This window comes from Argopecten irradians, chromosome 4, assembly GCF_041381155.1.
Source record: "Argopecten irradians isolate NY chromosome 4, Ai_NY, whole genome shotgun sequence".
Classification (NCBI taxonomy): Eukaryota; Metazoa; Mollusca; class Bivalvia; order Pectinida; family Pectinidae; genus Argopecten; species Argopecten irradians.
Window position 1 is genome coordinate 8,487,207 of NC_091137.1, and position 26,834 is coordinate 8,514,040.

Below are 26,834 nucleotides of genomic sequence, written 5' to 3' on the forward strand. Positions count from 1 at the left end.
CAAAAGTCTGGCAAACTATACAGTCATACTAGAAGAAATTTATAAATAAAATCCACCCTAAGCTCAAACCATATATACTATAGCATTTTGTGTAGAGTTTTGTGTAACCTATACCATCTCGGAGACATTTATCTCTCATTCACCATATTGACTAATAAGTGATATATTTATTAAAATTTACCGGATATGGCTCAAGTTATGAAATGGTGAGGGGGCTTATTGCCGAGCAATGGCCTTTTGTTGGTAAAATGTGATTAAAGACTACTTTAAACATTTAGAATCCAAGTGGCTTTTGTAAATATAAAACCGAAAGTGAGTTCCAGTCGACATTCAAAAGATAAAAGTAAGTTCAAATATTTGTATATGTCCACTTTAATAGTTTTAAAAATGCAATTTTTCCACCTATCTTCCCTGAAAGTTGAACTTGACAAGACAAAGCACATTACGCAAATTTCTGTGACCAACTTGATAAATCTTGGATGAATTCGTTTAGTAATGAACTCAACAACTCTTTGATATCTATTACTGACAGTAAAGTGTACCTTTAGCAATGAAACTTTCACTATCGTGTGCAGTGACCTACATTAGGTCTATCGTTACAGGTCTGCACACGAACCTGGCGTGCACCGGTATTTTTATCTGAGATTAGATGGATAGTTATCATCTCTATAAATACTATGACGAATTCCCACTGATCTATGATAACGCAAGTCCTTTGATATCACCGGACAAATATCAACACGTGCCTGAGAGGTCAAATATTGCTTATCTGTATTTCTAATGCCAAACAATAACTGACAAAAGTACATGTACAATGAAAACACGGCAGATAACCTATCGTTTTTTATATAAAAAAATTAGAAGGTGACATAGGAAATAAGCATTTAAGGTGCACATGTACTGCTATTTTCGAGACGCCGTTAACAATGGTCACGTTAAAACCTCGTCACGTGTTCGTATGTGCATGCGTGTCATTTGTTTCCTGTCCTGATGTTAGCTACCGAATATATTGGTATTTGGCCGACGACACCGAGGAAATGACAGGATAAAAATATAAATGCATGTGACATGTCTAAAGATGCTCCACCGCCGACTGTCCATGAACGATACTCATCATTTGATAATCGTATATCTATATGTTTGATTAACACAAAAGTAATATAAAATAATTCATTTTGCCTTTGGTGCATAAGCAATGAGTACTTTATTCCATATAGGTCATGTTTAGTGCCACGGAATTTTTTCTGGATGCAATGAATTATTTTTTGTATTTTTATCTTGAAATCAAATCAGAAATTCAAACTTTTCAATGGTGGTAATTGTGTAAAGTAAATTTTGTAACTGAAGAAAAATATCAAATTGCCTGCTCTTGTACTTGATAGATAAAAAATACCGTTTGTCAGCGATGGAGCAAATTTAAACACACTCCCGAGAAAATAGTTTTGATCAGTGTCTGTTTGGACGTCATTAAAGAATAACAACACAAAATGTTGAAGCGAGCGATTGAATGTCATCCTTGTACTGTTGTGTAATATATGGTTCCTATACAATGAACTTGCCTCTGACGTGGCCTTGAGATAAAAAGCCGGGCATTGATCTAGATGTAAACAGATAGCACTTATCTTGTGGTTACGTTGGACCGTGATACATCTACACAAATAATCACAAAGGCAACATGGACGTTATCTGATTACTAACGACATCCATATTACAGTGAAAATTTGGAACAAATTTAAAACATACACATAATCATGGACAACGTTTCGACTTCCACGGTTCAGTGTTCATCTCTTGACGTCGCCTGGAATGATTGGATCCTCGACTCGACATACGCAAACGTTCACGTAAACGAGGAAGACTTGGCCGCAGAAATATCTAAGCTGAACAAATTAGCGTACGAAACAACCGCAGAATATGTATTAACCGGCGACCAAGAGTCGGATAGCTCTGTAAGTTTAGCTGAGGAACAGACCCCGGAGACAAGTAAGTCAAAATTTGACGAAGCTATAGATAATCTGGACGAAGAAACTATTAAACTCGATTCTGAAATATTTGGAGGTTATGTGAGTTCGGTATTGCAGTATCCAGATGAAATTCAATATTCCACGGTTAGTCACGAAGACAGGGTAGATAATGTTCTTGTGAGGAACATTGAGGATGTTGAAACGCCAAACAAGGAGAAGAAGCCGTCCAAACCGACGGCAACTCTCGATGTAGTGTCCGTCATAGGCGAAGGTTTCGCTTCTTTTCCGAATTCCAAACACCACATCACTGTCCAAACTGATATGTGCCACTCGCAACATTCGCCAGAGGCAGAAGAAAGCTCATCAAATGGAACGGATTCGTGCCCAAAGGAAGATATTGAAATTGTCGTTCAATCCGAAGAGACTAAATCAGGTAGTAGTAGCAATGATCGTAAAGTTGCTGTTCCGTGTAATAACCATTTAGACGCTGTCGCCGAAAGTTATTGTAAAGCGTGTGATGAATTAGCTTGTGCTAGTTGTATCCGTGGTCAGCATTTTGGACACAAGGTAGAACCAGTCGCGGATTCTATAGAGACTAAGAAACAGGAGCTCGTAGAGATGCTTGACATCCTCACCGAAAATTACATCCCCAAACTACATCAGCGTATTATCTCTAACAAACAGTTCAGCAGGAAGTATGATGATCGCATCGACGAGTTGATTCACGAGATTGAATCCAGAGAAACAAAACTCCAGACTCTTCTGAAAGACACTTCTTCTGCTAATATCGCTACGCTTCAGAACCACAGGAAACAGCACAAGGAAACAACAAGCCGAATTGAGTCAGAATGGGACGAACGGCTTGTTAATATACGAGACCTCGTAAAAGAAGGTCATACAGTATGCACCCCGGACAAGGCTTTCAAGGTTGTCAAGAATCTTAGATCAACTCTTAATTTGCTAGACGCTGCACTGGAAGAACTCCAAGGAACCATACAGACTCCAACATTGACAGGCAGTCAAGATATATCAGTGGATACGGTGACCGACATGTTAGGTACAGTCACCATAGCCGACAACAGTAGCGAGGAACTCCCACAACGAAAGAATCTGGAGCTACATACCACATTCAAGTTTGCCAAGAATTCGATATGGGCGCTTGTAACGCACGGGGATGGATCTGCATGGATCGCTGCGCACGAGGATTCCACGATCCGGCTTGTAACAAAGACTGGCGTTGTACTTAGGTCCGTTACTCTCTCGGCCAAAGTATATGATATCACGGTCAACATTGACGGGAATCTCCTGATTTCAGCTGTCCATGATAGTCATGTATGGCAGCTCTCGTCCAATCGAGACATCACGAGGTTCGTCAAGTTCAAAAACATGTTTCCTTGCGGCTTGTTTGCATCACCGAAGGGGCACGTGTTTGTAGGTCTTGTTGGAGGGGGACTTCGGGACAAGAACACTGACAGCAGACAATTCGTAGTCAAAATTTCCCAGAAAGGCAACGTCCTTCAGAAATTAGAAAAGGATGAAGAAGGCAATGCCCTTTATTCCCTCCCATATCGAATATGCGAGAACATAAACGATGACATATGTGTGGTTGACTGGACAGACTCGGCTGAGGCCAGACTGGTAGTTACTGACCAAACTGGCAAACTCAATTTCATATACAACGGATTCAGGGAGGAAGGACACTCATTCAGACCCGGCGGGATCGCGTGTACGCCTTCTGGTATGATATTGGTGTGCGACATCTATTGGGACATCATCCACCTGTTAAATGTAGATGGCCAGTGCCTAAAGTTGCTGAACTCTCAGCGACTTGGCGGACTTTACGGACCGTGTGATATCAGTTTGGATGCCGATGGCTTTTTATGGGTCGGTGGATGTAAGGGAAACGTTCAGTGCCTCAAATATAAATAATGGTTATCGTGAAGGGCGGCAAGGATGACGATTTTAGTGCCTCAATTACAATAACTAATTTTTGCACAGTGCGGTTGACGGATGATGGTTTCCCATGCCTATAGGAAAGTACTATGTACATCGTGTCCGTAACGGATGATACACGCTTACATCGTCATAGCGGGTCGTGGATTTTTCTTCTGACGGAATGTACCTTTCTTCTACTGGATAATGAAGTGTTGAAATGGATAGTAATTAGTTCACACGGATTATAGATCGTGTTACGTGACGCGAGTGATACGGGTTACGTGTACTTTCCTAACGGATTTTATTTTTCTCTTACATAGGAACAACGAGTAGCGCAAACGAAATAGCTTATACGTGCAGTGCTTTGTTCGTACGGATAATAATACGTAAAGATATTGTTTTCTTCTCTTCAAGAGTAATTTCGCTCTCAAATTGTTTTGTTCTGATGGACGTTAACTTGTGCTCACGACTAAAGATAATTTCCATGATAATTGATTCCGTTCCTAGTGGATACTTGTGTGTTCTAACGGATAATGGCATGTTCGTGCGAGTAATGCTTTCTTATTCTTAATTATTTTGTCTTGCGCTTATCACACAATTATACTTAAGATTTCTTTCTCTTGTATAACCTCTCTTAAACGTGTAGTATATTTTAATTCCGCATTTGCGTGTCATAAGTTCGTTCGGTGTCATATTATTTATTTTATAATATTTATTGATTATTCTGAAATAAATACCAGATACATTTCATTTGTCTTTTGGCAAGACTCTGTGTTCAGAGAGATAAACATTGATCCGAAGGTGGCAATTACGTAGCACAAATGGTGACAAAATATTAACACTAAGTTGATTGCAGATCAGCGTTATAGTTGGAAACCAAGCAGGTGAATTTCCGAGGATTGGCTCAGATAAACTCGGTCACCGATATACAAACAGACCTTATCACTTGTAAACAAACACATGACTTTAATAAGTTATCCTTCTTCTCCGACTTTCATGATGACTCTGACTTCCCCCACTACCCCGACTTCCCGCTTTACCTTAACTTCCCTCACTACCTTAACTTTCCTCACCACTCTGACTTCCCTGATTTTACAGCCTGTAACCTTGTTCCTGACTTCCCCCAGTTTCCTGATTTTCCCCAGTACCCTGACTTTCCCCACGACCCTGACTTTCCCCAATACCCTGACTTTCCCCACGACCCTGACTTTCCTTCCATATTGACTTTCCCAAGTACCCTGACTTTCCCCACGAACCTGACTTTCCCCAGTATCCTGACTTTCTCCACGAACCTGACTTTCCCCAGTATCCTGACTTTCTCCAGTACCCTGACTTTCCCCAGTATCCTGACTTTCCCCAGTACCCTGACTTTCCCCAGTATCCTGACTTTCCCCAGTACCCGGACTTTCCTACCATCTTGACTTTTCTCACTATACTGACTTTCCCCACTTCACTGACTTTCCTCACTACCTTGACTTTCACCATGACCCTGACTTTCCTCACTACCTTGACTTCCACCACCACCATGTCTTTGTCTTTCCCTATTTTCCTGATTTTGTCTTTGTTCCCGACTTTTCCCACCACCCTGACTTCCCCGATTTTGTTCTTGTTCCCGACTTTTCCCACCACCTTGACTTTCCCCACCACCCTGACTTCCCCAATTTTGTCCTTGTTCCCGACTTTTTTCACCACCCTGACTTCCCCCATTTTCCTGATTTTGTCCTGGTTCCTGACTTTTCCCACCACCCTGACTTCCCCCAATTTTTCCTGATTTTGTCCTTGTTCCTGACTTTTCCCACCACCCTGACTTCCCCCATTTTCCTGATTTTGTCCTGGTTCCCGACTTTTCCCATCACCTTGACTTTCCCCACCACCCTTACTTCCACCATTTTCCTGATTTTGTCCTTGTTCCCGACTTTTTTCACCACCCCGACTTCCCTCACTTTCCTGATTTTGTCCTTGTTCCCGACTTTTATCACCATCCTGACTTCCCCCATTTTCCTGATTTTGTCCTTGTTCCTGACTTTTCCCACCACTTTGACTTCCCCCACTTTCCTTATTTTGTCCTGGTTCCCGACTTTTCCCATCACGTTGACTTTCCCCACCACCCTTACTTCCACCATTTTCCTGATTTTGTCCTTGTTCCCGACTTTTTTCACCACCCTTACTTCCCCCATTTTCCTGATTTGGTCTTTGTTCCTGACTTTTCCCCACCACCTTGACTTTCCCCTCATCCTTGATTTTGTCCTTGTTCCTGTAAATGACACTGACTCTCCCCATGACTGTAATTTTCTCCAATACCTTGATTTTCTTCACTACCCGCAGGCAGTCATCTTTGATTTGGACAATCAAAATTATATATATTATATATAATTTCCCTTGAGTCCTATAGTTGTTTTAAGTGCATTTTGGGACCAGTCAGAACCTAATCTTGACATTTAATTTCTGATTACTACAGGATCATGTTGTGTCATCTGCATAAATAAAAGGCTGCCATCTTTGATTTTGACATGTAAAGTTTAATATCACTACATGTAAATGTCTTTATGGAATTTCCTATTTCTTAGGTTCATTTTGTGTCCGAATTATGTCATGTGCATGTTACAACCTATCAGAAAACATTATGCCAAAAACAGTATCTTAACAATTGAAATTTGTTTACCATGGAGATCTTTCTCAAATTGATTTTGTAGGGTCAACTTTGTCCATAGTTTAAACAAACACAAATTACTTAGGACTAATTAAGGCCATATTGAACGTGTCCCCAACTGTTGGTTTCTTAATAGCAACTGTCCTCATATCTGTCTGACTGTTCATTTCTCACTAACAACTGTCCTCATATGTTCTTGACTGTCAGTTTATCATTAACATCTGTCCTTATATCCCCTGACTGTCAGTTTCTCATTAACATCTGTCCTTATATCCCCTGACTGTCAGTTTCTCATTAACATCTGTCCTTATATCCCCTGACTGTCAGTTTCTCATTAACATCTGTCCTTATATCCCCTGACTGTCAGTTTCTCATTAACATCTGTCCTTATATCCCCTGACTGTCAGTTTCTCATTAACATCTGTCCTTATATCCCCTGACTGTCAGTGTCTCATTAACATCTGTCCTTATATCCCCTGACTGTCAGTTTCTCATTAACATCTGTCCTTATATCCCCTGACTGTCAGTTTCTCATTAACATCTGTCCTTATATCCCCTGACTGTCAGTTTCTCATTAACATCTGTCCTTATATCCCCTGACTGTCAGTTTCTCATTAACATCTGTCCCTTAACCTTATATCCCCTGACTGTCAGTTTCTCATTAACATCTGTCCTTATATCCCCTGACTGTCAGTTTCTCATTAACATCTGTCCTTATATCCCCTGACTGTCAGTTTCTCATTAACATCTGTCCTTATATCCCCTGACTGTCAGTTTCTCATTAACATCTGTCCTTATATCCCCTGACTGTCAGTTTCTCATTAACATCTGTCCTTATATCCCACTGTCAGTTTCTCATTAACATTGCCTTATATCCCCTGACTGTCAGTTTCTCATTAACATCTGTCCTTATATCCCCTGACTGTCAGTTTCTCATTAACATCTGTCCTTATATCCCCTGACTGTCAGTTTCTCATTAACATCTGTCCTTATATCCCCTGACTGTCAGTTTCTCATTAACATCTGTCCTTATATCCCCTGACTGTCATCCCTGACTGTTTCTCATTAACATCTGTCCTTATATCCCCTGACTGTCAGTTTCTCATTAACATCTGTCCTTATATCCCCTGACTGTCGTTTTCTCATTAACATCTGTCCTTATATCCCCTGACTGTCAGTTTCTCATTAACATCTGTCCTTATATCCCCTGACTGTCAGTTTCTCATTAACATCTGTCCTTATATCCCCTGACTGTCAGTTTCTCATTAACATCTGTCCTTATATCCCCTGACTGTCAGTTTCTCATTAACATCTGGCCTTATATCCCCTGACTGTCAGTTTCTCATTAACATCTGTCCTTATATACCCTGATTGTCGTTTTCTCATTAACATCTGTCCTTATATCCCCTGACTGTCAGTTTCTCATTAACATCTGTCCTTATATCCCCTGACTGTCAGTTTCTCATTAACATCTGTCCTTATATCCCCTGACTGTCAGTTTCTCATTAACATCTGTCCTTATATCCCCTGACTGTCAGTTTCTCATTAACATCTGTCCTTATATCCCCTGACTGTCAGTTTCTCATTAACATCTGTCCTTATATCCCCTGACTGTCAGTTTCTCATTAACATCTGTCCTTATATCCCCTGACTGTCAGTTTCTCATTAACATCTGTCCTTTATATCCCCTGACTGTCAGTTTCTCATTAACATCTGTCCTTATATCCCCTGACTGTCAGTTTCTCATTAACATCTGTCCTTATATCCCCTGACTGTCAGTTTCTCATTAACATCTGTCCTTATATCCCCTGACTGTCAGTTTCTCATTAACATCTGTCCTTATATCCCCTGACTGTCAGTTTCTCATTAACATCTGTCCTTATATCCCCTGACTGTCAGTTTCTCATTAACATCTGTCCTTATATCCCCTGACTGTCAGTTTCTCATTAACATCTGTCCTTATATCCCCTGACTGTCAGTTTCTCATTAACATCTGTCCTTATATCCCCTGACTGTCAGTGTTCTCATTAACATCTGTCCTTATATCCCCTGACTGTCAGTTTCTCATTAACATCTGTCCTTATATCCCCTGACTGTCAGTTTCTCATTAACATCTGTCCTTATATCCCCTGACTGTCAGTTTCTCATTAACATCTGTCCTTATATCCCCTGACTGTCAGTTTCTCATTAACATCTGTCCTTATATCCCCTGACTGTCAGTTTCTCATTAACATCTGTCCTTATATCCCCTGACTGTCAGTTTCTCATTAACATCTGTCCTTATATCCCCTGACTGTCAGTTTCTCATTAACATCTGTCCTTATATCCCCTGACTGTCAGTTTCTCATTAACATCTGTCCTTATATCCCCTGACTGTCAGTTTTCTCATTTACATCTGTCCTTATATCCCCTGACTGTCAGTTTCTCATTAACATCTGTCCTTATATCCCCTGACTGTCACTGTTTCTCATTAACATCTGTCCTTATATCCCCTGACTGTCAGTTTCTCATTAACATCTGTCCTTATATCCCCTGACTGTCAGTTTCTCATTAACATCTGTCCTTATATCCCCTGACTGTCAGTTTCTCATTAACATCTGTCCTTATATCCCCTGACTGTCAGTTTCTCATTAACATCTGTCCTTATATCCCCTGACTGTCAGTTTCTCATTAACATCTGTCCTTATATCCCCTGACTGTCAGTTTCTCATTAACATCTGTCCTTATATCCCCTGACTGTCAGTTTCTCATTAACATCTGTCCTTATATCCCCTGACTGTCAGTTTCTCATTAACATCTGTCCTTATATCCCCTGACTGTCAGTTTCTCATTAACATCTGTCCTTATATCCCCTGACTGTCAGTTTTCTCATTAACATCTGTCCTTATATCCCCTGACTGTCAGTTTCTCATTAACATCTGTCCTTATATCCCCTGACTGTCAGTTTCTCATTAACATCTGTCCTTATATCCCCTGACTGTCAGTTTCTCATTAACATCTGTCCTTATATCCCCTGACTGTCAGTTTCTCATTAACATCTGTCCTTATATCCCCTGACTGTCAGTTTCTCATTAACATCTGTCCTTATATCCCCTGACTGTCGTTTTCTCATTAACATCTGTCCTTATATCCCCTGACTGTCAGTTTCTCATTAACATCTGTCCTTATATCCCCTGACTGTCAGTTTCTCATTAACATCTGTCCTTATATCCCCTGACTGTCAGTTTCTCATTAACATCTGTCCTTATATCCCCTGACTGTCAGTTTCTCATTAACATCTGTCCTTATATCCCCTGACTGTCCATTAACACTGCCTTATATCCCTGACTGTTTCTCATTAACATCTGTCCTTATATCCCCTGACTGTCAGTTTCTCATTAACATCTGTCCTTATATCCCCTGACTGTCAGTTTCTCATTAACATCTGTCCTTATATCCCCTGACTGTCAGTTTCTCATTAACATCTGTCCTTATATCCCCTGACTGTCAGTTTCTCATTAACATCTGTCCTTATATCCCCTGACTGTCAGTTTCTCATTAACATCTGTCCTTATATCCCCTGACTGTCAGTTTCTCATTAACATCTGTCCTTATATCCCCTGACTGTCAGTTTCTCATTAACATCTGTCCTTATATCCCCTGACTGTCAGTTTCTCATTAACATCTGTCCTTATATCCCCTGACTGTCAGTTTCTCATTAACATCTGTCCTTATATCCCCTGACTGTCAGTTTCTCATTAACATCTGTCCTTATATCCCCTGACTGTCAGTTTCTCATTAACATCTGTCCTTATATCCCCTGACTGTCAGTTTCTCATTAACATCTGTCCTTATATCCCCTGACTGTCAGTTTCTCATTAACATCTGTCCTTATATCCCCTGACTGTCAGTTTCTCATTAACATCTGTCCTTATATCCCCTGACTTGTCAGTTTCTCATTAACATCTGTCCTTATATCCCCTGACTGTCAGTTTCTCATTAACATCTGTCCTTATATCCCCTGACTGTCAGTTTCTCATTAACATCTGTCCTTATATCCCCTGACTGTCAGTTTCTCATTAACATCTGTCCTTATATCCCCCGACTGTCAGTTTCTCATTAACATCTGTCCTTATATCCCCTGACTGTCAGTTTCTCATTAACATCTGTCCTTATATCCCCTGACTGTCAGTTTCTCATTAACATCTGTCCTTATATCCCCTGACTGTCAGTTTCTCATTAACATCTGTCCTTATATCCCCTGACTGTCATTTCTCATTAACACTCCTATATTGATCAAGATCAATTGATCAAAAAATTCTCTTTTTTTTGGTAAAGACACCCCCCTCCCACAGTTTGCCTTACGCCATGGAAGGTTTGTGAAAAATTTAATGAATTTGCTGCAGTAGTTTACAGTAGTTTAAGTGAAGAAGTCAAAAATGTAAATTGTTTATGTACATATGATGCATGGACAAAAGGAGATTAGAATATGATAGGTCACATGAGACTTCATCTTGAGTGATCTAATTAAACTTTAAAACAGGCTTTTCTTTCAGTTGATATGTTTATTTCCTTCAAAGACCAACTCAAAAAAATCATAACATATACATTTTTGCATTCAAAAATTTATTGCAAGTCTAACTCATCAGTCATTGTCAATGCCTGAGATAGTGAAAACTTCAAACTTATAAGTAAAGCTACAGGCATCATGCATACAACTCCATTAGATTAAATCATATCTAGATTTCCATTTAATGGGTATGGTATGGAATAAAGAAGGGAGATAATTTGTGGAAATGTTGTTGCCAAATTGAAAAGAACATCAAAAATAAATCTTCATTGAGAGTATTTGCAAACAAGGCACATTATTTATACATGTATATGATACTGGTATCAGCTTTATAAAGATTCCAAAAACGGTCAATTGAAATACCATAGATGTTCATTGATGGTCTAAATTGCAACACAAATGTTAAATGGTTTGAACATGTATGAACATTAAAACAATAATTGCATGTACAAGTACACAATGTTACTCTGATTACAAACGCTTGCTGGACTATTTTACACTTGGGTACCAGGGTTGTATTACATCAGGATCAAGTGGGATCGTAAACTTATCAAAAATATAAATATGTTTGTTCCCAAAAAATCTAAAATTGTATATCTCACAAAAAATCAACTGTGCAACAAGAACAATATTTTCAAACATTGCACCATCATATCCAACAACAAATAATATCATGGCATTTTCTTAAAATGGCAAAAAAAAAAAAATGAAAATTTCAAATGCTCTGCACCATATGTATACAAAGTACAGTCAAACCTGTCTATACAGACAACCCAAAGAACCAACACAAAATGTTAGTTATGTAGCCTAGTGACCTTTGAGAAAGTGGTCTTAATATGCAGGTGTTCTTTATACAGAGGTGGTCATTAAGGCAGGTTTGAGTGTACACAATAAAGTCATGTGTTACTTCTAAAACTTCAATGAGAGCAAATTTTCTTATCTTACAATAACATCATTCAATGGCTATGTAAATTTTCCTCATTCTTTCGATGCTACAGTGTATTTGTAAGTCAGACTAGATTGTCACTCTACATAAGTAACACAACCTGAAACATGTGTAAGAAAGTTACATTACATATGTATACATTAAAATTTTGATACATTTATTTCCCAGTATTAACTCTTTCTACATTCCATATTGGATCCAATACGCATGTAAGATGCCAATAAGTATAGTTGAGGGGACACATTTGTTTGGATCAATCAAAATTATATCACAAAAAATATTATAGATAATTTTTTCTTTCAACAACAAATTCTAGTTTTAAAAACTTATACATTGTATGTTAAACAGTTTCAAATCTCATTGTTATTAAAACACTTTGGGAGGTTTCCATCATGTATAACTTTAAGTTATTGGGGTACATCTGAAACAAAAAGGTGAGTGTGTTTATATACATGTTCAAACAATTGTGTAGCTGCTATAGCAATATAAAATAGGCCCTACTGCTTCCTTCTGACTTCTTTATATCCTGATTTATAGGACATTGCATAAGAAAAAATATCCATTTTTGTTTTGCTATGATTGTTAATTATTCTCAGAGTAAAAATAAAATCTATACAAGCCTTTCTAATGAGTGTTCGTCACCACTTATTTTAGAGTGATGCGAGTATAGAAATGTATATCTATTCTTCTACACAGTAAATCTATTGTGAAACAAAATATGTATCCATAGTATCCAGCCTTGTGTAGAAATAGGCAAGGCTGGTACCTGTAAGTCATTGATACCACAGATTATATACACACAAGGGACTGGCACCTATTCTGACCCACACAATATAAGGACTGGTAACTTGTGTACTGAAAGGTTATGAGTTAGTGCCATGTCCCTGTGGTATGAACCTTACACTACACAGAACACACTAATACAATGAGATCATATGGAGAATTGCTCGGATCCAACCCTCGTAGATGGCAGAAAACTAACCTAGAATATACTAATTTATGTACACTTACAAAAGGAAGAATGTTATTGGTTTTGTTTGATATTTCCATGACAAGTACAGGTTCTTTTGATTCTCCTTACCTATCTCACTTTATTACAAACCACAATAAATAAAAAATACCTGGTTACTTAACCCACTTTATAGATATACGCGAACTTCAACATAAAAGCTATGAAGAACAGTAGTGTGTTATCACAATAATTTGTTTGGTTATCTCCCCTCTCTCAATATGGAAGCACTAATGTATAATCTCACATAAAATCGTTAACATAAGCCATTGCACAGTGTTAGTGCTTTTAACACATGGTGATATTGTAATAAATAAAGTACATCAACCCTTTGGTATTGTCACTTAATGCCATGTACAATGTTATACACAGAAATTACATGCTATGTCTAGTTACGTCGTCATTGTGCTGGTACGCTCTCTACTAAAAGTTCTATATCCACGTCATCATGAGCTCCTTGGAGTAGCATTTCTCCTTTATATGTAATGTACTTCTTTTTCTTCGCTGCCCGAAGAGTTCCTACAAGGGCCTCGAACAGGTTAGCACATTTGTCATCAGCAAAAAGAGTACCAAACTTCACCACACAGTTTCCATCGGCATCTACAAAAACAGCATATATACAATGTATATATATATATATATATGATACAAAAAATAAAAGAATATGTTATTATGTAATACTTCTTTGAGATTACATGTATACACTATCACAAACTACACAAGGAGATCCTTTGATGGTTATAGAAAATTTCATCTTTTTCATCATCATGGATGGTATGAAGCAAGGTTTTGGCATCTTTTTCAAAAGAATATGCAGAGTAGTTTTGTACTGATCATCGTCAAGAATCATTGAAATTAACTACTAGATGAACCTTAACCAATGCCACCAATGATTAAAACAGATTGAAAAAATTGGGCATAATTTAATAGACTAAAGTATAAATATCCTCCTTCTGAAGAAACAATCATAAATTAAATATTAAAACTATTGAAAACAACAATGGCTATCTATCAGTCATTTTTATGTGGATTACCTTTATTGACTAAGGTAAAATTACATCCCTCTAATGCTTCCAAAAGAAATAGAAAATCAAAATTGTTTTCAAACTGGTGATTTGTTGAACAGTAGTTGTCTTAATTTTTAGATCATCTGACCAGAAGGGTATTAATTCAAATGATTTCTTCTCAATGACCAAAAGGCCTAAGCGTCGTAGCATACTGGGATAAAGGGTTATCAACTTTGTTCAAAAAATGGCCTTGATCTTCATTCAAGATCACAGGGATCAAATAGACTAAGATTTTAAACAACTTTTTGATCAAGACCAAAAGTCCTGATATTGGATCAGTAGTGTGCTGTATGAAAGGTTGCACAAATGAAGGAATGACTTTGGCCTTCATTCATGGTCAAAGAGGTCAAATAGAGTATTTTTAACAACTTCTTGTGAAAACCTGATAGAACTACAGACCTCATTATCTTGTTTGTAGAATGCTGGGATGAAGGGAAACAAAGTTTGTTCAAATGAATGACCTTAATCTTCATTCAAGCAAGGCCACAGTGGTCAAATAGACTAAAATCTTTATATGCTATTTTTTTCAATAATTAACAAGAGGCCCATGGGCCTTAACGGTCATCTGACTATTAGCACAATACAAGGTAGCCGTTTAAAGATTTTAGCATATTTGACCCCTGTGATCTTGAATGAAGATCAAGGTCATTCATTTGAACAAACTTGGTAGCCTTTCATACCAGCATCCTACGGGCCCAATATCAGTACCCTGGGCCGTCTGGTTCTTGAGAAGAAGTCGTTTAAAGATTTTTGCCTATTTGACCCCTATGACCATGAATGAAGGTCAAGGTCATTCATTTGAACAAACTTGGTAGCCTTTCATCCCAGCATCCTACGGGCCTAATATCAGGTCTCTAGGCCTATTAGTTATTCACAAGAAGTTGTTTAAAGGACTTAAGCCTATTTGACCCCTGTGACCTTGAATGAAGGTTGAGGTCATTTATTTGAACAAACTTGGTAGCCCTTCATCCCAGCATGCTACAGGCCAAAAATCAGTACCCTGGGCCGTCTGGTTCTTGAGAAGAAGTCATTTAAAGATTTTGGCCTTTTTGACCCCGGTGACCTTCAATGAAGGTTAAGGTCATTTATTTAAACAAACTTGGTAGCCCTTCATCCCCGAATGTCACAGGCCCAATATCAGGACCCTGGGCCTTCTGGTTCTTGAGAAGAAGTCGTTTAAAGATTTTAGCCTATTTGACCTCGGTGACCTTGAATGAAGGTCAAGGTCATTTATTTGAACAAACTTGGTAGCCCTTCATCCCACCATGCCACAGCCGAGGCCTAATATCAGGTCTCTAGGCCTACTGGTTCTTGAGAAGAAGTCATTTAAAGATTTTAGTCTATTTGACCCCCGCGACCTTGAATGAAGGTCAAGGTCATTTATTTGAACAAACTTGGTAGCCCTTCATCCCACCATGCCACAGGCCTAATATCAGGTCTCTAGGCCTACTGGTTCTTGAGAAGAAGTCGTTTAAAGATTTTAGCCTATTTGACCCCCGAGACAATGAATGAAGGTCAAGGTCATTAATTTGAACAAACTTGGAAGCCCTTCATCCCAGCATGCCACAGGCCTTATATCAGGTCTCTAGGCCTCTTAGTTCTTCGTTGAAGAAAAGGTTAGCATTTTTAGCCCATTTGGTCTTTGGTATTTTATACAAAGATTTTTTTTCTACTTTTTGTATAGTTCAAATGTGTTGTATTTTATCAATAGTCAAATGACTGTTTTTGTCCATGGGGCTCTTGTTTCAATAGTACATACATGTATTCTAAATGTTCTTTTCAATTTAAATAGAATTTTCGGTACACAGAGTTGATAAAGTAACATAGTAGAATGGTTGTTGGATGTGACCCATACTTACTCCTATTGTCAGCTCCTAGACGCTTCAGCTCGTCTACCAATAGTGTCACTTCATGTGCCACATTCATAGTGGTGTTTAAATGTCTGAAATGAAAAACAAAATGTTAATTAATTAAGCAAATATGGCTCTGCTTTAAAACACTGACACTATTATGTCATTGGCTGCCATACTATGACCTGGGTCACAATTATAAGACTACAGAGTCAATAGCTCTGCTGTAAAACACACATGATTATGGCTCTGTTGTAAGACACATGAGCTAAGACTTTGCTGTAAGACACAGAGTCAATAGCTCTGCTGTAAGACACACATAACTTTGTCTCTGTTATAAGACCCATGGGCTAAGACTTTGCTGTAAGACACAGAATCAATAGTTCTGCTGTATGACACACATGACAATGGCTCTGTTATTAGATGACTTTGCAGTAAGACACATACATAAAAATGTATGTCTATGACTTTGTTAATTTACAAAGTTTTTTTTTTAAATGAGATGAATTACAATGTACAGTGTATTGGTGTACGTTTCATATTTTTTCTTCAGTTTTTTATCATTATGTACAGATTTATGGACACTACATAGATTTATTATTGCAAACAATTTGAAATGTGAAATTCACTGCTGAATCCGATACGCCCATGGAACACTCTATGACATCATTAGATCATTGATTTTGGTTAACTCAGCGTGGAGTGACGACGTATTCGCAAAAAATATACTTACTAACTAACTAAATAGTATGATTGTGGGTTAGTTGTGAAAAAATAATTTTGGTAAACTCGTATTAGAACTTACATGAAACGTTGTGTATTCGACTGTGTATTCGCCGGTAACCCTAACCAGGAAGTAAACCGGAAATAGCGTGAAAAGATTGCGCATGTAAACTTTTCTACAGTCGCACATGCGCATCATTACAGAGCCATCTTGAAGTTGTCGACTGAAAATGGAATATTATTGGTGAAATTCTTTTAATTTTATCATAATAGGATAACTCTAACATGGCAATAGTAAGGAAAAGATGATAGAATGTGTATTCGACAATGAATTCGAGGAGTCCGATGCAGCCATACCTAAGTAATTCCCTGGCTATCCGTCAGGAGATCCAGCGATTCGAGAGCGTACACCCGAGTATCTACGCTATTTATGATTTAATAGATGCTATCCCTGACCCGTTAATACAGCAGCAGATTCGGGAGCATGTCGTCTGCATAGAAGGTATGTATCATCATCTTTTTATACCATGAATGCAGTCTTCCTTTATTAATTTAGTACAACAACACGCTGTAAATTACAGTGGAGCAGGCAGAGAAGCCATTTGTAAACAAATGCATGCAGAAGTTGGTCATACGATTCGGCAGCCGGCGAATGAATTTTCTTCAATTATGCTGTGGAATTTGACAGGAATGTCATCGTTGTTTTGTTAATATCTCTTATGATTAGTATTAGAGGAGATTTTAGGCACAAGAAGAAATGCCACTCGTAGATGTCAACTTGAAACACGTGATGTGAGGAGGCATCATGAAGCTACTACACCCATTTCCCCACTGACTGCCTAATCAGTGTCTGCATTTCTAATCAATGTGGCCATACAGTATCTGCAGTTGTCGAATCTTGCATGAATCGTTGCGGGAGAAAGTGTTGTTTGCATGTTAACTTGGCAAATGTTTATTGTTTTTTTGGTGACAGTTCTGTTTTGTCAAGTTTAATAATAAACGTTGAATAAAAAATTAATATATTAAAAGAACAATGTGAATTTTGAATGTATATTGAAAATTGCAATGATTCGAATGAATGTGCTGCCAACGCAGGGTTTTAAAAACCTTAATGGACCCTGGCCTGTTAATTCTAACTATTCTAACGATAACATGGTATCCAAGAAAAAGACCATGAAGGTTAGATTTGGTCACATATATCAAAATGCAGTTAATTAATTTTGAGACAAAGAGACAAGTTTCAATTTTAGGACCCGCAATTATCCAAAACTTGATCTCCACCAACATTCTGCTATGTTGAGCTACCAAGGGGTGAAGGATCATCAGATCAACCTGGTTATAAGTTCTGCCACAAAAAGCACTGCTAAAATCATTTGTATTGTAATTGTTTGATAAAACCAAACAAATTATGCAGTCAGGAATGAATAACATTTATCTGATGTATTATTTGTCACAAACTAGATTAATATAAAAATTGTAGGATTTAGAAAACGTCTACAGGGAAATTGTGGAATGATTGATTTTAAGTTTCAGTCTCTCTGTATATAAAATCAATAAAGCTTACATGTGTATCATTAAAACAGTAAATGTCAAATGCCATGAATACGTGTGCATACACTAACTATATCTGTTTGTTGACATCCATACCAGAATAAATAATATATATATACACAACTGACTGTATGTGTAAACACATAATCAGAGGTAATGTAATGCTGACGGGGCATCAAACTCCCTAGTTAGTACACCTCAAACTGACAGCCATGTCCTGTATTACCTGGTCACCTTTAGGCTCAGGTGTGGTATCATACCAGAAGTAGCCACCTTTAACCTCAACAAGAGCCCGCACCTTGTTTCAGTGGACATCTCCATGCATTCATGATCACAACAGTTTTCTTTCAGATATAGTTGTAAGTTACTAAAACTATATGTGATTTCATTCTGATATTCATTGTAATATCAAAAATATTTTCACTGAACTTGAAGTAGACATTAGAGGAAATCAATCAGCTCATGCATGTGTCACAACATTTTTAGCTAATTTGTTTGTATCAAACATCTTACCAGTCCAGTGGGACAGAAATTGATCCATATTTTCCTTTTTGCATTTAAAGATGCAAAGAAGTTATTATATCATAACATAAATAGGGCTGGTGGGTCATATTTGTCTGAATATTGGAATCTTTAATAGAGATACCATCCTCTATACTCCATTACTATCACATATTATATCCACCCCTGGACTATCTCATAGTAAAATCGCAGGCACCTGCAGACACAGGTAATTTTGATATTTTGATGTACACCTAGGAATTGCATAAACGGTACTGTGGCTATAGACTGTGTTGCTTTGAAGTTGGATGTTGCCCTATCTGTAATCTTCAAAGGAAGTGTCTTCAGACCTGTGATTGGTCATGTTTTTTCTCCTGAACTGCCTACAGTTTTACTATGAGATAGTAGGTGTATATACCACCAGTGAAAGTAACCCCTGTAATATCAGGGATGTAGAGGTACATGCAACAATTCATATAGTTCACTATTCATTATGATATTGGGTTTTCAGTATTTTGATTGTTGATTCAAAATTAGGTCATTTAATCTGCTTCTGTTTGAGCCAGTATTTATTAAAACTCTTGCAATGCCATTCTAGCTGTACTTGTGTAATTATAAAGCATATCATCTGATTGGATGATTTTGTCAGCAACATGCAATCGTTATCTCTGTATTATTCTAGTTTGCAATACTTTGCATGCATGCATGTCTAGTGAACTGTGATGGAACATATATGACAACATTTCAGCTTTCGATGATTACTGAGTGACACTTGATCACTCATCTGTGTAAAGTGTTGACACTGCATGGTTCAAAATGAATCTTTAGAACTGCATGTTCATGTGTTTTGGAAGAATCAAACCGAAAATGAACTAATTGAAATGCAATAATGGATCGTAAACTGCATCAAAGCGAAAGTATGATGAATCATTGTGGTCCTAATCATATAAAGGTGAATTTGATTGGAGAAATTCCAAAGAAGTGACCATTTTGGGAACTATCATAATGAAGTTTTCTTGACAGAGATCCATGGCAACAGATGAGAAATGACACCACAGAGTCCTTGTAACCAGTTGATCATCTGTTTTGCCGCAGTGATTTTACCATCTTTAGGAGATCAGGATCAACTGGAGAATTTGCTACTACACAAGACACACAGATTTTTTTTTTAATTGAGATAAAGCTAATTGAGTTATTCATTTCGTTTTGTCAATTTTTATTTTTTATATTCCAGGGTACATAATCATTCCATTAATGGTTGTTGGTTGCATTTCATCATCTGCATGAATGCTCTCATATATTTTTGAGGAATAAAGAATTCAGATGATGATAATGATGATGATGATGATGTGATGATGTTACAACAGTCATATATGTGATACATAATCAGTACTTGGAGTCTATCTCCATGGCAACTTAATATTATTATGTTTAATAAGTGTACTGATAATGGTATATAGTAGAACATGTGAATATAGTGTGAATGCCAACGTTACATAATGGATGTGTGAAGTATTCATGTAGCTAGGGAGTAACGAACAGAAGCACCTGTAAATGCCCACATGTACAGCTAGTATAAGCATGAGTGCCATTAGTAACGTAGTGGGTTTGGGGGAAACATGTTAAAAGAGAGCTACTGTTTATATTGATGTTGTGTTGATGTTATGAAGCTAATTATCACTTGTTACCTCATGACTAGAAGTATATTGGTTTGTTGGGAGGTGTATTGTGCTATATGTTCATTGTTAGGTTGATTAAGATATAATATGTATTATTGTGTTACATATTATTGTATATCAGCCCCAGGCCCTACCCCTACCCTCCCCCCCCAGCCCCAGGCCCTACCCCTACCCCCCCCCCCCCCCCCCCCATATCAGAGGAAACAACAGACTAGTTTGGATCTCAGCGTGTAGACATATTACTAATGAGATAAAAACAATATGAAGCTAGTATATTAGCAATTCGAAATAAAAGCCCATTATAAATTCTAAGTAAAATCTAAAATCTAAAACAATTTCTATGGAATAATATATATTCAGCCACTGTAGGGCCTTATTCAGTCCATAACAAATTATATTACTAAATGTCATATAGGCTTGCATAACAGTCGTAGCTAGTAGATCAATGGTTTGAAAAAATAGTATCTATGGTTAGCTAATTCATCATATCATTGAAAACTATTTCATAAAATCACATGGAATATTTATTGTTTGTGTCATAATGGGATATTTCTTGCCATGTTATTAAAGTTCTGTTGGGATATGTCAAGATTCCAATCCATGTTATATTGACTCTATATTCTCATCATTATCTTGACAAGATTCCAATCCATGTTATATTGACTCTATATTCTCATCATTATGTTGATTTACTTTCTGAGGCAGCATCTGGTACATGAATACCCTCCGGTTGTAGCAGCCAGTAACTCCACTATACCTTCAGCTGAAACTAATCCTTCACTTCCAATGTCTAAAACGCAATACAATTTATAGTTATAGTTGGGAAGTATCTCATTGATTTTAGATTAAATGTCTGCCCACATACATTATTACGTACAGTATACCCTCACAAATTAAGATTTAAGAATTTATTCAGAATCAGTTTCGAAAAGATGTGCTGTCTCTAGACATTAACTATAGACATGAAATATAAACAAAAGATAAAAAATGCTGAATCAGATAAAATATTTTAGATTTGTATTATGAGCAAAGGGAGTTATTACAACACATTTAGGTCAAAAATTTGACATGCCACTTGAAGACATTCTTGTATGCATTCAATACTTATATATGGCTACTTATGAACTATTGAAGTACTTCTAGCGAAGTTGTAGTAGATAAATTGCTTTCAGGGTCGATTGCTGTGACACATTTTCCTTTTGACAATTGCATTTGTATATTAATCAAATAATTTTTAATGCTTCTAAAATCTAAGTGGTATAGATCTTATAGGATGAAAAAGTGTTGATAAATGTTGACAATATATTTAAATATATAGAGCTAAATGCAACCCAGTCCTGAAATGGTAACAGTTCAAATGAAGTTTTACATTTGTACATGTTATTGATAAATTCTCTGGTAAATCCCAATCTAAGGGCTCATTTCTACTTCTGTATAGAGATGGAAAGTACCCTATATTAATAAATTGGCTGATAACTCCCAATTTATGGTTACATCTCTTGTTGAGTTACAGGTACATTTGTACACTAACCAGTATATATTAATAAGCTTCCAATCTAAGGGTGGAACCCTTGAGGAAGTGAAGTGTTTTCAGGTTGCTGACTACCACTGTTGAGGATGTCGACATAAACAGGTTATTCCCTGGTAATTAGGAAGAATTGGGTCTGTTGGACTGTGTAACATACCAGCTCACAAATAGGAATTTTAGCCTTAGTTCTAGTTCAGAAATGTTAAATTTCCCCATGAAAAGGCTATGGTTTGGCAGCTTCCTTGTAGTATGAATAAGTTAAAAGACAATATGCTAAATTCATTCATTATATGTATGTTCATCAAGGTATGGTATTCATTACAATTGAGAAGAATGTTGTTAATATGGTAAAATGTTGAGTTGGCAATTATAAACTGCTTCTTACTGCAGACAGCTGTATATAAGGTATATATATGTATACACTGAAAAAATACACTTGAGTGAATTGAACCAAGAATTCGCTGAATAGAACCCTCCGCTAGACAAGATATAGTTTATGCAATTATGTTGACCTTTAACCTTATCAGATTTTTGTGTTTATTGGGTCGTGAAATATCGCTGGCAGCTAAATACTTTCCATTCACATACTGAGTATAGATCTGTATGTATAGGTATGTGTATTTCTTTTTATATCCTAGCTACATGTCCATGATATTAAAACTTCCTTAGAAATTTTTGATATTCTGTAACTTGGTCAACATGGTTGATGCATGCACCAAAAGAAAGCAACATGTATGTTTAACCCATTCAGATCAGTGGCATTTAAGATGTGAACATACAGAGATGCTCTAGAAGAGACAAGCTCTCGAAGGCTGAAGTATGTCCTGACCACACTCAAGATTATAAACTTGAGCAGCAGGAAGTCATTGTAGAGCAAATTTTGTAAACTGGTTAAGTGTTGTGCTTTAATTTCTATAACGTTATAAAGAGTGAAATTAATCTTCAATATCACATACCCTACAATAAATATAAATAATGAAACTGCATGTTTTCATCTTGGATATTCAAATTGTTTGTTATACCCCTGTAACGAAGTTAAGAGGTGTATACTGGAATCCGGTTCTTCAACTGTCTGTAGACACAACTTTGTCCGGCGAACTCTTCCTAAAGTACTTGACAGATTTTGATAAAATTTGGTACACAGAACTCTGACATAAAGGGGAGATGAGTAAACTATATAGGGTTCTGCAATATGTCCCCTATTAATGGAGTTATTACTAAATTTGTGCAGTGGGGGTATTGGTTGTCCACTCTGGCGACAGTTCTAGTTTATTCTGATTTCATCATGTGCATTTTCAGCATACAGTGCACAAAATTTGTGTCTAATGTGAATGTCTAATGACAAGTCTGTTATTGTGATAGTAGATCCGTCATTTGTTAGCTAGCTATATATGGTGAGGTAGAGATTTCCATGGTCAGATTGAGAGAGTTCTCCATGTGATGTAATCAACCAAGCACTCTATATATAGATAGTTTCGTAGATAAGAACATAGTACATGTAGGAGGAGTGTGTATTGAACTGATTCATGAATCCAGCAGTTTGTTTATTCTGATTTTATCACACTTATTTGTAGCCAAGCAGTTGTTGTACAAGATCTTCAGTGATTTACCAGAGGCTAAGATGTTAACATCGACAAGAGAATATTCAGACTTGTGCAATGCTATGTGAAGATTCCATCCCTTACCCAAGGCAATATGCCACTCCCTAGAAAGATCGGGTTGATAGCACTACTGTCCTTAAATCTGTGTTGCTGTCATAGTTTACTTGTATGTTGGGCCAGATATTTATAGCCCCATGTCATAATAAAATTATCACTAATTGGTAGCCATCAGCTACTGCATCTGGACAGCTGATGTCATATCTAGTTTGCAAATCATAACTTACTGGGGGACAATGATTTTGTCACAACTGCTTCAAATTGAGGAATGTACAGGAGATATCTTTATGGGATAACATCTTTAACTTGTATGCATGTATTCTGAACAATAATAGTATACAAATCTTTATTGTTTTGATAAAAATGTTTTTATGTGTGTAGATTTAGGAAGTAAGAATTGACAAATACCTAATACATTAAGGAATTTGATAAAGAAACAAAGAATGAATACATTCCACACTCTAGCGATTGTTTTTGTCTGTTCTTGAGGACAATAAGTTGTACTGTAAGGTATGAGGCGACTGACAATTGTCATCTCAGCTTGTACATACATCTGTAATTGTAATGCATTAACACAATTCATCAAAATCTTCTATGACCCAAATTACATGTGTTTACCTTTAAGCTAGTATGTAATTGTCATTCAAGTAAGGAAAGAATTTAAGGAATGTATGATGATATTTATACATGGGATATACAAAGGTGGTTTAAAACAAGAAACTGTTACATTTCAGCTTCCGAAATATAATTGGTAGCTAAAGTTTGTAGCTTTGTGCATAAAAAAAAGGTTCATCAAATAGATAAAAAGGACTTCTTACAGCTGCCAGTGAATTTTGTCCATGCACCAATTTAACAAAAGCCAGTCAAGGTGCATTTTGGAATACTATTTAAGAGAAACTGTTAGACACCATTGAAAAATTCAAAAGGCTACAGAGCCCTGTATATGCTAGGGATGATTTAATGGAGCCATCCCGAGGTGTACACAAGGATTCCCTTTTTGGTCCAAAACTATATTAAATTAATGTTCAATTTCGTAAAACAAAATCATATTCTCAAAAGTATATACTTCTGCAAATTTTCTGATCATTTTAGCAGAGAAAGAAATCTTCATGTTGAGGTTCTGAAATGTAAGCTGAAGTGATAAACGTTAACATCACACACAGCTAGACCATACACAAAATAATTCATTACAACACCATCTGCATCAATTTAGGATGTGCCAGGTTAAGAGGTGAAGGAAGGCCAGAGTACTTGAAGAAAACCATCAGCCTACAGTACGATTTTATCAGGCATATTACAGCTATTATACACATAAATCTTGTCCCATATAATGATAAAAAGTAAGGTCAGGGATGTAATAAAGTATGATGGTTATCTTCTGGTACTGAGAAGACTCTCTACCATTTCTTGGATCCCCCATTAGAATGAACAGATAAGTAACCAAACATTACCTAAACCGATGGAAGACATTGTGTAACTCCCTTACAACCTACCACCAACTTCTACAGAGTACTAGAATCAAACGATGTTGAAACAAGATCATTCTGATATTGTGAGAATGTATCTCTTTTTTAATGTATCACAGAATATCCCTAAGCGAGTTGAGTTCATTTGCATTAATAGGTTTCAGTCTTTGATTGGTTCTTATGATGTATACCACAGTTTCTGATTGGTTGACAACATTATTTATTTTTAGGTATTATGCCATTAAATATAGTTTCAAATTTGTTATTTTATAAGCCTGCCATAGGATCCTATATGTCTATTTTCATCTAAAAGTTTGGTCTATTTCATCAGTCCCCAACTCTCTGTGGATGTTGTTCTCACAGCTGGACATCCTGTAGTAGGAGCCATCTATCTGTTTCTCATGTGTTTTAATCTTAGTACAGTAGTGCTGGTCGTTCAACTTCTGCTATATCCCTGGTAGTGGTCATGACCTAGTCTCCTTCTTACATGATACACTGTATCTATAGGATAGATCTCAGGCAGTAGATATACAGGATCTTTACATCATGAAGGACAACAATAAAATCTTATCAGATTGGTATACTTTCTGAGATGTCCATTTGTGTTTTGAGAGTTCCGTCCAAACAATATAGAGTTCATTCTTAATTATTTCATTCTGGGGATGGTGTGTGTGGGGAGGGAGGGTATTCTAATGAAATATATTACTGATATGTATATGGTGTGTGGGGAATGACGCATCATTGCAGGAAAGAGAGGATTCTGTCATTGGCTGCCATCTCCTGAGTGTTCCAAGACCAGCCAACCTTACCGCCAAAAGGTCATATGTATATAAACTGACACCATGAGCCATTGTGTCGACACACATGTATGCCACACCACCTCCTATAACTCTCCAGGGAGGAAAATGCTTACATGGCATTATTGATTAAAATTCTTACCAGCTAACTTTGTCCACAAAGACATGGTTTTTTTTTCATAACTTTGACAATTTCTTGAGAGAAACATATTTGTATGGCATTATTGATTCTGTTGATATATAGACTGTATAATATAAAGAAAAATTAAATACTAAGGAAACTTTTTCTTTTGGACATGTTTCCACATTTTGACCAGCAATTTTCTATAAGTTTATGCCTCTAAGTGTGGATACCAATATTCCAATGTATTATTCCAATTTTAAGCACCACTGTGAACATAGTACATTAAAATACCTATGTGTATTTTTGAATTTACAAGAAAGAAATTTCTTCTTATATATGCATGATCATATTGTTATTTAAAAACAACTAAAATCTTACTACACAATGTATTGTCCATTAATTGCCTATAATTTACAGTCTCAATACCCGCATTATCTTAGATCTAGGGGGAGATCACTTTAATTTGATTTGTTAAGCCCTCTGAGAAATTCTAACAAAGACTAAAATTGAGGATATATACCTGGCTTAATTATAAGTCTATATACTACTGTATCTTTTGTCACTGGCTAATTTTTCTGGGTAAAGAAGCTAACAATGTTATTACCTATATGTACCTGATAGATTAGAATATGAAGTTTTCAAGTGTTACTTGATCAAGCAAAGTACACCTTCTCAGCTGTATGTATCTCAAGAGTCAAGTTTGCACTGGTCGAACTTGAGCTTGAAGTGCTGGTCTGATGCAGCAACTTTCTATGTTACTAAGAGTTCATGATCTGCTATGGAAGACAATGGTGGGAATTGTAAATATGGACAAAATATGGCTGGAGAAAGTTAGCT

At 37.0% G+C, this 26,834-nt stretch overlaps 4 protein-coding genes across 5 annotated transcripts in view; 2 read left to right on the forward strand and 2 right to left on the reverse strand.

The window, feature by feature from the left end:
• The first annotated feature begins 1,297 nt into the window (after positions 1–1,297).
• Positions 1,298–4,647, forward strand: LOC138320510 (tripartite motif-containing protein 2-like). Its single transcript, XM_069263510.1, has one exon. It carries the CDS (start codon positions 1,752–1,754, stop codon positions 3,891–3,893), a length of 2,142 nt encoding a protein of 713 aa, XP_069119611.1. The 5' UTR covers positions 1,298–1,751; the 3' UTR covers positions 3,894–4,647.
• A 344-nt stretch (positions 4,648–4,991) lies between these two features.
• On the reverse strand, positions 4,992–6,179 carry LOC138322083 (processed variable antigen-like). The gene has a single exon (XM_069266139.1). The coding sequence runs from the start codon at positions 6,177–6,179 to the stop codon at positions 4,992–4,994; it is 1,188 nt and encodes a 395-aa protein (XP_069122240.1).
• A 4,958-nt stretch (positions 6,180–11,137) lies between these two features.
• LOC138320514 (costars family protein ABRACL-like) lies at positions 11,138–16,863 on the reverse strand. 2 transcript variants are annotated; one of them, XM_069263526.1, is made up of 4 exons: positions 16,776–16,863; positions 15,980–16,062; positions 13,433–13,653; positions 11,138–12,465 (listed from the first exon to the last, which is right to left on the reverse strand). In XM_069263526.1, the coding sequence occupies exons 2-3, from the start codon at positions 16,044–16,046 to the stop codon at positions 13,454–13,456; spliced, it is 267 nt and encodes an 88-aa protein (XP_069119627.1). In that variant the 5' UTR covers positions 16,047–16,062; positions 16,776–16,863; the 3' UTR covers positions 11,138–12,465; positions 13,433–13,453. The 2 variants fall into 2 exon arrangements, with proteins under 2 accessions (XP_069119627.1, XP_069119626.1); XM_069263525.1 differs by having other exon boundaries at positions 11,138–13,653.
• A 24-nt stretch (positions 16,864–16,887) lies between these two features.
• LOC138320513 (centaurin-gamma-1A-like) overlaps positions 16,888–26,834 on the forward strand; it is a 45,400-nt gene continuing 35,453 nt past the window's right edge. Inside the window, exon 1 of the mRNA XM_069263523.1 lies at positions 16,888–17,195. Within this exon, the coding sequence (XP_069119624.1) occupies positions 17,021–17,195 (175 nt within the window). The 5' untranslated portion in view covers positions 16,888–17,020. The remainder of the gene's footprint in view (positions 17,196–26,834) is intronic.

What these genes read in the sequence shown, in the direction of transcription:
- LOC138320514 (XM_069263526.1), bottom strand. Translation starts at nt 16,046, where the DNA reads ATGAATGTGGCACATGAAGTGACACTATTGGTAGACGAGCTGAAGCGT. An exon ending in TCTAGGAGCTGACAATAGGA is followed by an intron (nt 13,654 to 15,979) that starts GTAAGTATGGGT and finishes CTGTTTTTGTAG; the next exon opens with ATGCCGATGGAAACTGTGTG.
- LOC138320510 (XM_069263510.1), top strand. Translation starts at nt 1,752, where the DNA reads ATGGACAACGTTTCGACTTCCACGGTTCAGTGTTCATCTCTTGACGTC.
- LOC138322083 (XM_069266139.1), bottom strand. Translation starts at nt 6,179, where the DNA reads ATGGGGAGAGTCAGTGTCATTTACAGGAACAAGGACAAAATCAAGGAT.